The sequence below is a fragment of the Callorhinus ursinus genome, unplaced genomic scaffold, assembly GCF_003265705.2.
Source record: "Callorhinus ursinus isolate GAN/ISIS: 27379988/994484 unplaced genomic scaffold, GSC_fseal_2.0 scaffold25, whole genome shotgun sequence".
In the NCBI taxonomy this organism is placed as follows: Eukaryota; Metazoa; Chordata; class Mammalia; order Carnivora; family Otariidae; genus Callorhinus; species Callorhinus ursinus.
Window position 1 is genome coordinate 24,584,391 of NW_027397087.1, and position 13,514 is coordinate 24,597,904.

Sequence of the window (13,514 nt, forward strand, 5' to 3'; positions counted from 1 at the left end):
GTCTGGATGATCTGCTTCTAAGCTCACTCACATGGCTGTTGATAGCTTTGGTTCCCTATTGGCTATTGGCCAAGAGACCTCTCCTCCCCCTATCAACAGCCATGTGAATGAGCCATTTTGGCGATAATCCAGATTGAGGGGGAGGGGAGATAGCTACCTCTGTTAATAGAAGTGGCAGGAAAAAAAATGGCTATCTTTAATCTACCACAGTTAGGTAAAACAAACCCTTTTGCTTTCTTAGAATTACTATTACGAACTTCCTGAACTCATTAGTTTTTTCCCTCCTAAACGAAAATTTAGTATATGGGAAAGCCATGTGTGCAAAATGATGTTATGTTCTCAAGCATAATCAGGGGAATCAGTAGTGGAAGAACTTTAACTTCTCTATGCTGATATTTGAGTAAAAGAAATTTATGGGGGGACGTCTGTGTGGCTCAGTCAGTTAAGCATCTGCCTTTGGCTCAGGTCATGATCCCAGGGCCCTGGGATCGAGCCCCACATTGGGCTCCCTGCTCAGTGTGGAGTCTGCTTCTCCCTCTCCCTCTGCCTGCTGCTCCCCCTGCTTGTGCTCTCTCTGTCAAATAAATAAATAAATTCTTAAAATAAAACCTATGGGATGGAGATAGCTAGGTATTTCTGTAATTTAGAAATTCTTTCAGCAGTATTCTTGATAGATGATTATTATGATGGTTAACTTTATGTGTCAACTTGACTGCACCATGGAGTGCCCAAACACTTGGTCAAACATTATTCTGGGTGTGTTTGTTGGTGTGATTCTAGATGAGATTAACATTTGAATATCTGTAGATTGTGTAAAGCAGATTGTCCTCCCTAATGTGGGTGGGCCCTGTCCAATCAGTCGAAGGTCTGAATTAAAAAAAATAACAAAACAAAAACCTTGGGGTGCCTGCATGGCTCAGTTAAACATCTGCCTTCAGCTCAGGTCATGATATTAGGATCCTGGGATCAAGCCCCGCGTCAGGCTCGCTGCTCAGTGGGAAGCCTGCTTCTCCCTCTCCCTCTGCTTGGTGCTCTTCCTGCATGTGCTCTCTCGTTATCTCTCTCTCTGTGTCAAATAAAATCTTTAAAAAAACAAAAACCAAAAAACCTCACCTTCCATGCCTCCCCCTGCACCCCATGACTTAAGGGAAAATTCCTCTTGCCTGATTCATTTTTCTCTTTAGACTCAAACTGAGACATGGGCTTTTCCTGGGTCTCTAGCTTACCAGCCTTTGGATTTGGAACTATACTAATGGCTTTCCTGGGTCTCTAGCTTACAGACTGGAGACTGTAGGACTTGTCAGCTTCCATAATTGTGTAAGCCAATACCATATAATTTATCTATGTATGTATCTAGTCATGTGACCATGTGAGCCAATACCATATAACCTTTCTTCCTTTCCTTTCCTTTTCCTTTTCCTTTTCCCATTCCTTTCCTTCTCTCTCTTCCCTCCCTCCACTCCTTTTTTCCCCCTCCTTTCTCTCTCTCTCTCTCTCTCCCTCTCTTGACTCCTAACTAAAGCAATTAATCATGCTCTGGTTATATTCTTCCAGTGATGATGAGGTCACTACTTATTGAAGAAGCACATTCTTTTATAAACAGTTACAGTTATTCTTTATTATTATTATTATTGGTAGATGTTCCTATAACTTCTTCTACATTCTAGAGCAATGCAAAAATAAATCTGGTGTCTTCCTATATGCTAACTCTTCAGATATAGACAACTATCTTGAATTTTTTAGGTCTTCCCCAAGTGAAATATCCTTAGTACCCTTGACTTTGTTTAACCTGGATCTTAAGCATCTTAGCTATTCTTGTCACCATATTCTGGATACTTCTAGTTTATTAATGTTCCTCAAAGTATGATACCTATAAATAATCATTACTCCAGAATGGTGTATTTTCTAAGGGAGCACAGGTTTCCTAGGATGGGTGTGCAAATAGAAGGAATAAGAATGGAGGGGCACCTGGCTGGCTTAGTTGGTGAAGCATGCAACTCTTGATCTCGGTGTCATGAGTTTGAGCCCCATGTTGGATGTAGAGATTACTTTAAAGATCTTAAAAAAAAAAAAAAAGAATTGGAAATGGATTACAAACTGAAGGGAAATGAGACACAGTCTTCACTCTCATCATCTGTGTGAGACAGGGACTGGCTCTCATGTCTAAGTAGGCCTGCACACCCCCAGGAGCAGGTTAGTCCAGGATTGGGGCTGTTCCTGAAAAGTCAACTTGATAGTCCAACTGGGACACTTCATTCTGCAGCTCCTCAGTATTCTACCAAAGCTGATAGGATATGATACAAAAATTAGAGTTCCTCACAATATTTATCTGCTGTAATAGAGAATAGGAAATGCATAAATAATTGAACAGCATAATTTTACAACTCTTGAGTCAATGATTTATTATCCTCAACAGAACCTGTACCTTTTCATTTTCTAAGGATGAGTTAATTATATTTTCATCCTTTCATGTACCTTATCTCTATATTTTAAACACCATGAGGGCAGGGACCCAGTTTTTATGCCTTTTTTCCCATCTAAGTAGCAATGCCTTGCTTATAGAAGGCATTAAATTTATTTAAAAACAAAGGGTGTGCCTGGTTGGCTCAGTCTGTTGGGCGACTGACTCTTGGTTTCAGCTCAGGTCATGATCTCAGGGTCACGTGATCGCCCCCCCCCATCCCATCAGGCTCCATGCTCAGTGGGGAGTTTGCTTGAGATTCTCTTCCTCTTCCTCTCCCTTTGGTCCTTCCCTGTTTGGGTGCACTCTCTCCCTCTCTCAAATAAATAAATCTTAAACAACAACAACAAACTTGGATAATTCACAAGCTTGAGGTCCAGATTTTAAAGAATCATTTTGGGTGGAGGCCCATGGAGGCACTAGAAAGGTGTTTGTTTCTACCTCTCTGGGTTGTCTTGCTTCTGAGCAAGTTTACAGGCCCTAGACTGGGACATATCCATGCACTCTGTTCAGCTAGTAATAAGTTACCTGGTTACCTGCATGGGATAGATAATGTTGACCTATTGGTTAAGGTGAAAGATGTCAAGATGGATGCAAGCAAGGCAGAGGAAAAGGCTTTCTTTTTGTAAGAAAAATGACTGACCTACCTTTCCCCCTTCCAAAGAAATTAGCAATGGAAATTACTATTTTTATCTGTAACTTGGTTTGCATAACTTTTGAAAGAAAATTTTAACGTAACCACCCAAAACTTTTATGTTCGTTACTTTACAATTATTTTCCGTCATCATGTTCAGTTATTTGTGAAGGTTCTGTCGTTCCCCCAAAATTGCCTCTCATACCTGCTTCCATTTTTCATTTTTCACACTCATCCAAGTCAAATTTTTGTTACATCTCATCTGGGAAACCTTTAGCTTTCCAATCCACTACAATCCATTCTTCATGCTGCCCAGTGGGTCAGCTTTTGAAAACAAGGCCTGACCAAGTCATTATCCTTCTTAAAAATGTTCCATGATTCCTCATTTTCTGGATCTTTTGTAGCTTTAACATTTCTATGATCCAAATGTGTGAGACTACTTCTGGTTTTTCCACAGATGTTTTTCCCATTGCTCCCACTTCTTGAACACCTTTGCCATCCCAGCCTGCTAAATTCTAACCCTTTTTTCAAAGCTCAGCTCAAATGTTTCCTTTTTAGTAAGGCTTCCTTCATCTACCCGGAATTAGTCTTCTCCTTTGTGCTCAGTCTTTTATAGGTTCTCCCTCTTAAAATAATTTTGTTCCTATATGTCTCCTCCTCATTGTTTTGAACTTGAGGGCGTGGTTCATGCTTTATTCTTCTCTGTTCCCTGCAGTGCCTCGCACAAACTGACATTTTAATGTTAATATAGCAAATATATTTTGTCTTCTAGCTAGTTGAGAGAAAAGAAATCAGAAAGAGGTAGGCAGAAATGGAAGGGGGTGGGTAAGAGAAATGGGGTAAGGGCAACTGAGGGAGAGAACATGGGAGTATATTAGGAAGATTGCTGGGTTCTGATAAAAATCTGGTGAAAAATGATAATTTGTCTATTCACAGATGATATATAAATTATATATTACATAGATTATGATGATATATAAATTAAACCAGGCCCTTGATGCCCTGTGGTCTGGAATAATGGCAGCTGAAACTCACCAAGGATGGAAGTGGAAAAGCATTCTTCAAGGATGCAGAAACCATGAACGTGAGCTGAGCTTTTGGACTTGTCTAATATACTAGTAGGTAACCCAAATGAGTCCTAATAAAAATTCAACAATAAATAAGCACCTTATTTATTCTAGGCACTAGAGATAGAATAGTGCACAAAACAAATACCCCTGCCTTCATGGAGCTTACATTCTAGTGCATTTATTCAAATTAAGTAGCCCCTGGGTTAAGCTTCAGATGGTCCTAGTGGCCTGCCTTTGGGACTTCTAGAAGGTCTGTTAGGTTTCCAGCCTCGAACTGACCTAAGGCAATTTTTCCTGCCTGAAGTTCTTAAGTTCTGCAACAGTGGCTATCTGTGAAGTATCCCCAATGGGGGAAGGTCCTGGAAATCTGAGAAAAAGAATCCCAAGGCCAGGAGAAAAGGGGAGTATATACCTGAATAAGAAATTGGAAGCGAGGAGGGTCTGACAAACAGCAAGCAAGTCTTTGACCATTCAGAACAGTCCTGATAGCCGAGACTGCAAGTCCCTACCCCAAACTGGGGAATTTTGGTGTCAGGAAAGAAGAGTTCCCGTCTGGCATTCCAGGAACTAAACTAAACATTTGTGTGAGAATCTCAGAATCTCTGTCTCTGACTCCCTTTCCTGGTGTTGGAAGACACTAGGCAACAGCTACCTTGAAGCCCAGTACCTCCTGCCAAGCCAAACCATTCACCTTGTTTCCAGCCATGCCAGTTCAGTACTGGTGGTCCGTGCTTTTGCTTGGGGTGCTCCCTCTCTGCAAACATCTCACTTCACCCTATATCCACTGGAGTTCATATGTACACCTTTTCAAAACAGTACTTGACCAAGAAATTAAAGTGAATTGATCATGTGGAATTTTACCATACTGTAAAGGGCCACTGGCTTTTAAGAAATTTATTTTTGGTTAATTTAATATTTGATTTCCTTCAATGACTGTTTCAAAGTTTTCCCACTCTTTCTGCCAAATGTAAATAGAGTAACAATGGTAAATATAGTGGAAAGAGCACAGGTTTTGGAATCAAACTAGAGTACAAATCCTAGCTTTGAAACTCAGAAGCACTATGATTGCAGCCAAGACCTTTAACTGTTCTGAACCCTAGTTTCTTCATCTGTCAAATTGGGATAATACATGATGAATGTTAACTAGACTTATTGTGGTGATCATTTTGCAATATATACAAATATCTAATGTTGTATATACCTGAAACTAATGTTATATGTCAATTACACCTCAATAAAAAATGACAAAACATTTGGGATAATACTACCTACTTTATAAAGATTGTTATGAGGATTCAACAAGAAAGTTTATGTAAATTAGTATATAGGAAGTGTGATCAATAAATGTTACCTGAGACAGGAGGGAACAGAAATAGAACCAAGAGGCCTAGCTGGCTCAGTCAGTAGAGCTTGTGACTCTTGATCTCCAGGACCCAAGTTCAAGCCTCACACTGGGTGTAGAGATTGCTTAAAAAAAAAAAAAAGAAAAAAGAAAAAAGAAAAAGAAATATATATGGACCACAATGCATTAAGCAAAAGGTTGAATCAAAAAGTTTATTTGTAAAGTTCCAGGTTAGTTGCAGTGAAGGATACAAAAATATTATTTCCATTTTTAATGAAAATACAATCTGTCTAATATGGATTAAATTATTCAATGTCGACAATGTCAAGTCAGTTAATAAAAGCACTTTGCCATCCACAACATTCCTGTTTACAAAGCCCTATGAATGCGTGAGGATTGTTACTTTCATAGTTCTAGCTTTTGATATCACAATATTATGACAAGTAAAAATATAATTTTACTCACAACTTCGGTGCACTAAACGTCTATTTTTCCTTCCTCAGGCTTTTTCACTGGATACCTAATTTTCAGTAATCAGTCAATGGATACACTAAGATCTTTCCATGCCACATAGTAGCTGCAATTATTTGGGTTTTACAAAAGAGGAAACAGGTTTAGAAACGTCAGATGCAAGGGCAAGGGCAGAATTTAATTCAGATTACTTAACTTCATTCAAGCCTCATTAGTACCCCAGTAACAGTGGTAAAAAGTGGTAGAACAGAAACGTTGCTCAACTTCTTGGACGGAGGCTGCTATCAGTTGTCATTCCACTACCTCTACTGTGGGCGTTGGACCTTTCCTCTCCCTTTTTCCTTGCCTCTTTTCCGGTCTCCCACCCTTCTGCCCAAGGCTGGATCACACCCTCTTTCTCATTTTAAAATCTTCTACACGTCATAGGGTGATTTATTCGACAAATATTTATTGAATACCGACAATAATACATACCGAAAAATGCGCTAGGTGCCGGTCATAACAATGGAGAGCTTACATGAATCACGAACCACACAAATCACATTTACCTTTTTATTTTCCTCTTCCTGGGAGTCTTAGCTTTTGAGCAAATGCCACAAGTCCCACTCCTTTAGCACACGTTTGAGTCTCAACCACCTAACAGTGCTGACCCTGAACCGCCCAGAGGCGTCTACTCCCCCACTCAGGCCAACCCAACCTAGACTCCAACTCGAAGTTTCCGGAAGAGGAATAAAGGTCAGAAATGGCAGTTCCAAGGTGTTTCCTAGAACGAACTTCCGCCCAGCTAGTACAAACGTAGAGAGACATTCTTAGGTGAGACCTACTCAAAATTCAGAGAAGGCAATCCTACGTCTGAGTCCTCAGTGAGACATTTCATTTTTGTTGATCTTAGAGGCCGAGATTTAAAAATAAAGGAGAAAAAAAAAAGACAGTAGGCGGAAAAAAAACAACCATCCAGTTGTCATGACAACCAAACGGGTCTTGAAAATTCAGCCAATCCGCCTGCCGGAATGCCTCCCGCCTAGCCAATAGGAAGAGCGCGCCGTACGTAAGGCCGCCCAATGGGGGCGCGAGCGGCGCGGTATTTGAATCCTGTAACAAGGCGACATTGCGAAGGTCTTTAAGCGGTGCGGGCCGGAGTGCGGAGCTAACGGCGCCGCGGAAGTTTGTGTCCTCCCTCTCCGGTCCGCGTCCCTTCCTGGGCCGGGCTGGCATTCTTGCCTGCCCCTTCCCACATGGCGCTGCTCCGACGCCCGACGGTGAGTGGGCCCGGCCGACCTCCCACACCCGCCAGGCTCTTCGGCCGCGCAGCCGGGTCACCCGCCTCTAGCCTCCCTGTCTCTCCTGCGCAGGGCTTCTTCGTCCCAACGGGTGCCGCTCTCCCCTCCTGCCCGCTTCCCCTGCGCCCCAGCCTGCCGCCTGTCCTCTTTGCCAACCTCTCCCCTCCTCGGATCCGCTCTGGGTTCCCGGTTTCCGCCCTGGCCAGTCCAGGGGTGAGGGAAGTGTAAGGGTGAGGAGAGTGTGGGAAAGCGCCTCGAAGGTGGCACCTGTCAAGTGAGCCTCTCCAGCACTGGACTTGGTGCTCAGTGAGCGATCCCCGAGTGCTCTTTGTTGGAGTGCTATCTAAATAGAGGTGGTTGTAATTTCCGTCCTCTGTTCTCAAACTCCTTGCCAGCTAAGGGATGGGGGATGGGGAGAAGGACTGGAAGAAACTAGGTGGTCAGCTGTCTTCAATGTTTGATCAGGCAACAGTCATGGCTGTTTTTCGGATTTTTCACATTTCATTTTGTGTGAAGTTTCCTATTTATTTCTGCGCTCCAAGTCTTCCAGGTTAAGTTCACTAACCTATGCGTTTATCACTTTAAAAAATTAATTTCTTTAATCAAGTTTAATAAAGATTTTGCATATAATTTGGGACATATGCAAACAGAGGAAAGGGTCCAGATTCATTTGTTTCATCTTTGCAAAAATGGGAGTGGTAATGGTGTTTTGAATGTTTTTTTTCTGTGGTCTTGAATTGTATCTGGGTCTACTTTTCCTTTGCTGGAAAATGCAGGGCCCTGACACACCTGAGTTCCATCCTCCTGACTATAAGCCTAGTTAAAAGCTGTCAGTTTTCCCCTCCAGATGGATTTAAACTTAGATAACCAGGCTTTGACCCATAAGCATTAAAATTTCAAACACTTTTTAAAATTGGCAATTACTGCTGGAAAAATTTGAACAGTGTGCTTTTGAGAATCCTAATAAGTTGAATACATTCGGTATTTAATTCCTATCCTTTTGTGGATCTAAGTTGAACTGACAAGAAATTTTTGTCTAATCTGTCCCATAAAGTTCTTTCATTGTCAAATTCTTTCTATTCGGGGAAGGCTTGAGTTTTCCCCTGCCCCCTCTGTCTATCCTTGTAGATCCATTCAAACCCCCTCTTGGGAGATTTTTTAAGATTAGGACTCACAATTCTCAGGGATCGTACATTCTTTTTTTTTTTTCCTCACGAAATGTTTATCACCTCTACAATAAAATAAACTTTTTTGTATGAATTGCTTTTTCTAGCAAGTTTTGTTTCTAAGCACATTCTGTCAAAAGTAGGTTAAGGTCAACTAATGATTTTTTATTCCATACCATTTCAACTTTCTCTGAATTTGAGAGTAAAACTATTTTACCTGTGAAAACAATTTCCTTTCTAAGTATCTTTAACATAAGAGAGTCCGTGCTATGGCAACCTCATTTTAAAAGGTAGTATCTCTGAAGATCATGTCTATAGGAGCACTTCTTATTTGTAGAATGGCATGAGAATCAAAGCTAGTTTAGGTTTTAAACATCTGGACCTATTATGGCTTTTTAAATGTTTTAATTGTACTTGTTACTAATCTTCCTAAAATTTTTATTATAGCGAGAGCTTGCACATGTGGTTGGGGAGGAGCAGAGGGAGAGAGAGAGAGAGAATCTTAAGCAGGCTTCATGCCCAGTGCAGAGCCCGAGGTGGGGGGCTGGATCTCACAACCCTGAGAGCATGACCTGAGCTGAAATCAAGAGTAGGACTCTTAACCAAGCTACTCTAAAGAAAGATTTTTAAATAGATTAATTTAGTATACAGGGATCTTTAACAATTGGGTGCTATATAAGAAATAATCACTTATCTTGAAACCTCTTATTGGGATTATTTATTTTACAGAAATGGTGGATAAGTGATTTGCCTAATTTCAAGTGACATGATCAATCACAAATAGCATTTTTAGTCTTCCTAAAAAAATGTATCTTTTCCCTCTCACAAATAGATCTCTGCATATTTACCTTTTCCAAATTCTGTGTTTGGATATCTGACATTAGCAAAGTATTATATGTTGTCTCAATTCATCATTAACTCTATCTCTCTCTCTCTCTTTTTTTTTAAGGTGTCCACTGATTTGGAGAATGCTGACACTGGAGTTAATTCTAAAGCTAAGAGTCATGTGACAATCAGACGGGCAGTTTTAGAAGAAATTGGAAATAGAGTTACAACCAGAGCTACACAAGTAGCTAAGGTAACAGCCATGAGGACTGTCCATGTGCACACTAGGCTGATTGTGTGTAACTCTGAGAAGCAACACTATCTTGCCCTATTTATGTTTCTTTTTCCTTGTAGAAAGCTCAGAACACCAAAATACCTGTTCAACCCACCAAAACAAATGTCAACAAACAACTGAAACCTACTGCTTCTGTGAAACCAGTACAGATGGAAATGTTGGCTCCAAAGGTAGGATGGTCTCTCTTTACAAACGTGCGGAGTAGCTGGTTTTTGGCTAGACTGAAAGGGTGCCTTTATCATCACTGCAACTTTTTTTTTTTTTTTAAGATTTTATTTGTTTATTTGAGAGAGAGAGAGAACAATGAATAGGGAGAGGGGCAGAAGGAGAAGCAGACTCCCTGCTGAGCAGGGAGCCCGATGCGGGACTCGATCCCAGGACCCTGGGATCATGACCTGAGCTGAAGGCAGACACTTAACCGGCTGAGCCACTCAGGCGCCCCAATCACTGCAACTTTTGAAGAACATTCGTAACTAGAGCTGTACTTTGAATTTGTGTACAAATTGAACATATACATCCTTTTAGTGATGGTACTTACTACAATGTTTTGACCTTGAATAACAAAGTTAATTACGTTGATAGTCAAATAAATTTAGTGATCTCAAAGTGAAATTTGGTCAGTTTTATAATCCATTATAAGAATGAGCTTGCCCATGAAGGCTGTGAAATCTCACAGTTCTGAGACTCGTACTCATCATGTAGGAACAAGGTAATGCCAAAATTCTGTGTTGATAAATTGTGGTCTCTGTGACTGCTTAACTCAGTTGGAGTTAGAATGCTAATGGACCCATTGGCCTGTCATTACTATAGGACAGGCGCTGTGGTAGGTGCTGAGAATACAATAACTGCTTTGCTCTTTCCAGCGCCCGCGCTTGTGTGCTCTCTCTCTCTCTCTTTCTCTCTCTAATATACATTAATAACATGTCTATAACTTGTTTAAAAATTTTCCAAAATAATACGTTGGGTATATTCAAGAAATATATATATTGAGCACTTACTATGCCCAGCCAGTAGTGTTAAGGCTGTTAAAGAGATATCTTGCCTTGAGGAGACTTATCCAGAAGGGACACATGCACCTGAAATTAAATTAGTAGTCCCAGGGAATGATGCCAGATGCCCCTGAACAATGGATGATTGAGCTTCAAATGTCTGGGGTAGATGGAAGCACCATCCTTCAGAAAGTGTTTCGACAGGAGGGAGAGAACACTAAGGGATGAAGTGGTCAGGGGAAACTTCATGGAATCAGTGGGAATTTTAAGGATGGAGAGATGCTGATAGGAAAGAACACTTTTTTGGGGGAACAAAGCACAGCAGGAATCTAGGCACCAAAGCAGAAAGAGACCTATAATGTCCTTGGGCTAAGGAGTCAGCACATCTAAGCTGGGTCAGAAGGTTTGTGGGAATAAGCAAAACATAAAGTTGGGGAAAAGGTTGCAGTTGGATTTGAAGGCCTTGGAATTTGGATTTTATCCCATTATGCAGTGAGAAACCTGTGGAAGTTTTGAGGAGGTGGGAATTGATGAAAGCAGTGTAGGCTGGCCTTGGGAGGGACATAAATGAGGAGGCATTGCAATTGTCATGCAAGAGCTGACGAGGGTCTTGAACTAGCCTGGATCTCCCCTAAGCACTCACTCACATACCACTATCTATAGGGTGCTAAGAAACCACATGGAATGTGTTTGGGGTGTACCAACTGGTTCCAGGGACATTGTCCTGTATTTAGAAGGAATTCTTTGGCTGTGTTGTTTGCAGAGCCTTAAGCAAGCACTTGAGTATTTAAGAAACGATTTATGCAATAAATTACTAAAGAAATGGGAAAGTCAGGGAAGGGAGGTAGTTCTGGGGAAGGCACCTCATTTGGCTTTAGATTTGTTGAGGTAACAGAGAAACCTCCACGGGGAAAAGCACTCAGAAATATGCCAGCAGCATCTGAAGGAGAGGGGCAGACATGGGAGCCTTCTGCTTGCAGGTGATGGTTGCAAGCATGTTGCTTTTCCTAAGGCAGGACAGAGAGCATCAAATCAAGAACAAAAGCTCAGAACAAATCCTGAAGATCGACCTTGCTTTTATAGGCGTTTCCTTGGAGGTTTCTAGTGCCTAAATGCCAAACCAAAGCAGCTTTTCATCTTTGACCTCTTAACCATTATGCAGCATTTGATAGGGATGACAGTTTGAATGTGGTTCCTCCCACATGTATGGAAGGCGATTTGGCAGTGTCTTTCAAAAGGTTATTCTTCATACCCAGTAAATCTGTTTTTATCCTAAGAAAATTATTAGAGGCACACCAAGGATTTTTAAATAGTGCTGTAATGAATATCTCTTAGGTAATAGAGAAATATTAGAAGTTTGGTTAAATCTATCTGTTTAAGTTCAAGTATAATTAACATAGAGTATTACATTAGTTTCAGGTGTACAATATAGTGATTCAACAACCCTATACATGACTCAGTGCTCACCTAGTTCACCCATTCCCTCTACCCAACTCCCCTATGACAACCACCAGTTTTTTCTCTATATTTAAGAGGCAGTGTGGTTTGGTTTGGTTTGGTTTGTCTCTTTTTTCCTTTTTTTTTTTTTAAGTTTGTTTATGTATGAAATCTCTACACCCAACATGGGGCTCAAACTCACAACCCTGAAATCAAGAGTCACATGCTTTTCTGACTGACTGAGCCAGGCAGGTGCCCCTGTCTTTTCTTTTTTCCTTTGTTCGTTTGTTTTGTTTCTTAAAATCCGCATATGAGTGAAATCATATGGTATTTGTCTCACTTAACATTAAACCCTCTAGATCAAATCATGTTGTTGCAAATGGCAAGATTTCATTCTTTTTTAGGGGCCGAGTAATATTCCATTGTATATATACCGTATCTTCTTTATATTCATCTGTGGATGGATGCTTGGGTTGCTTCCATATCTTGGCTAGTGTAAATAATGTTGCAGTGAACATAGGGGAGTATATATCTTCTCAAATTAGTGTTTTTGTCTTCTTTGGGTAGATACCCAGTAGTGGAATTACCGGAGCAACTTCAATCCATTTAATGAAAATACATGGACCATTGATAGCATGTTTTGGTAGAATATTTAAATGTCAAAATGTATGTTACATTAGTAGAAAAATCAGATTATAACACAATAGAATGCAGTACAACCCCAGATTTCCTTTTTTTAAAAAATTAATTATTTATTTTTCAGAGATAGAGAGTGTGTGCATGTGGGGGGTGGGGAGGCCTGGGACAGGGTGGGAGGGGCGGACGGAGAGGGAGAGAGAATCTTTCGCAGGCTCTGTATCCAGTGCAGAGTTTGATCTCACGACCCTGAGATCACAACCTGAGCCCAAATCAAGAGTCGGATGCCTAACTGACCGAGCCACCCAGGTGCCCCAGATTTGCTTTTAAATGTGTGCAAAGTGTGCTCTTTTTTTTTTTTTTTTTTGAGGGGGAGAGGGGCAGAGGGAGAGAGAATCTTAAGCAGGTTCCATGTCCATCACGGAGCTCGATCTCACGACCCTGAGATCATGACCTGAGCTGAAATCAAGTGTTGGATGCTTAACCGACTGAGCCACCCAGGTGCCCCTAAAATTTATATGCAAAATTTGATGGTAGTTATTTTTCAGTATTATGTTGGGCTTAAGATTCATTTTCCTCCTTAAAATTTTCAGATTTTGGGGCGCCTGGGTGGCTCAGTCTTTAGGTGTCTGCCTTCGGCTCAGGTCATGATCCCGGGGTCCTGGGATCGAGCTCCGCATCGGGCTCCCTGCTCTGTGGGAGGCCTGCTTCTCCTTCTCCCTCTCCCCCTGCTTGTGTTCCCTCTCTCACTGTCTATGTCAAATAAACAAAATCTTTAAAAAAAATAAAAAAATTTCAGATTTTTTTCACCTTAGGTACATATTACATTTCCAATCAGAGAAGAAGGGAAAAAGGCAAATTAAAACAACAAAAAATGTTATGAACAAAACAAAGGAGAAATTTCCTCC

The 13,514-nt window shown here is 41.0% G+C and overlaps 1 protein-coding gene, 1 long non-coding RNA gene and 1 pseudogene across 11 annotated transcripts in view; 2 read left to right on the top strand and 1 right to left on the bottom strand.

The window, feature by feature from the left end:
• Positions 1–6,892, bottom strand: part of LOC112832800 (uncharacterized) — a 28,600-nt gene extending 21,708 nt beyond the window's left edge. For 3 of the 4 annotated variants that reach the window (XR_012373637.1, XR_012373634.1, XR_012373636.1), the window contains exons 1-3: positions 6,527–6,892; positions 5,973–6,084; positions 5,517–5,632 (exon numbers count right to left, since the gene is read on the bottom strand). This is a non-coding gene — a long non-coding RNA (uncharacterized lncRNA). Of the gene's footprint in view, positions 1–1,968; positions 2,059–5,516; positions 5,633–5,972; positions 6,085–6,526 lie in introns of all 4 variants that reach the window. The other variant, XR_012373635.1, reaches the window with a different exon arrangement.
• LOC112832848 (ATP synthase peripheral stalk subunit d, mitochondrial pseudogene) overlaps positions 1–13,514 on the top strand; it is a 407,341-nt pseudogene that overhangs the window by 291,593 nt on the left and 102,234 nt on the right.
• The window catches only part of CCNB2 (cyclin B2), a 30,093-nt gene continuing 23,647 nt past the window's right edge, over positions 7,069–13,514 (top strand). For all 7 annotated transcript variants that reach the window (XR_012373638.1, XR_012373639.1, XR_012373640.1 and 4 more), the window contains exons 1-3: positions 7,069–7,237; positions 9,374–9,502; positions 9,604–9,714. Coding sequence is in view for 1 of the 7 variants with exons in the window: in XM_025884588.2 (XP_025740373.1) it covers positions 7,214–7,237; positions 9,374–9,502; positions 9,604–9,714 (264 nt within the window). In the remaining 6 variants the exon portion in view is untranslated. The remainder of the gene's footprint in view (positions 7,238–9,373; positions 9,503–9,603; positions 9,715–13,514) is intronic.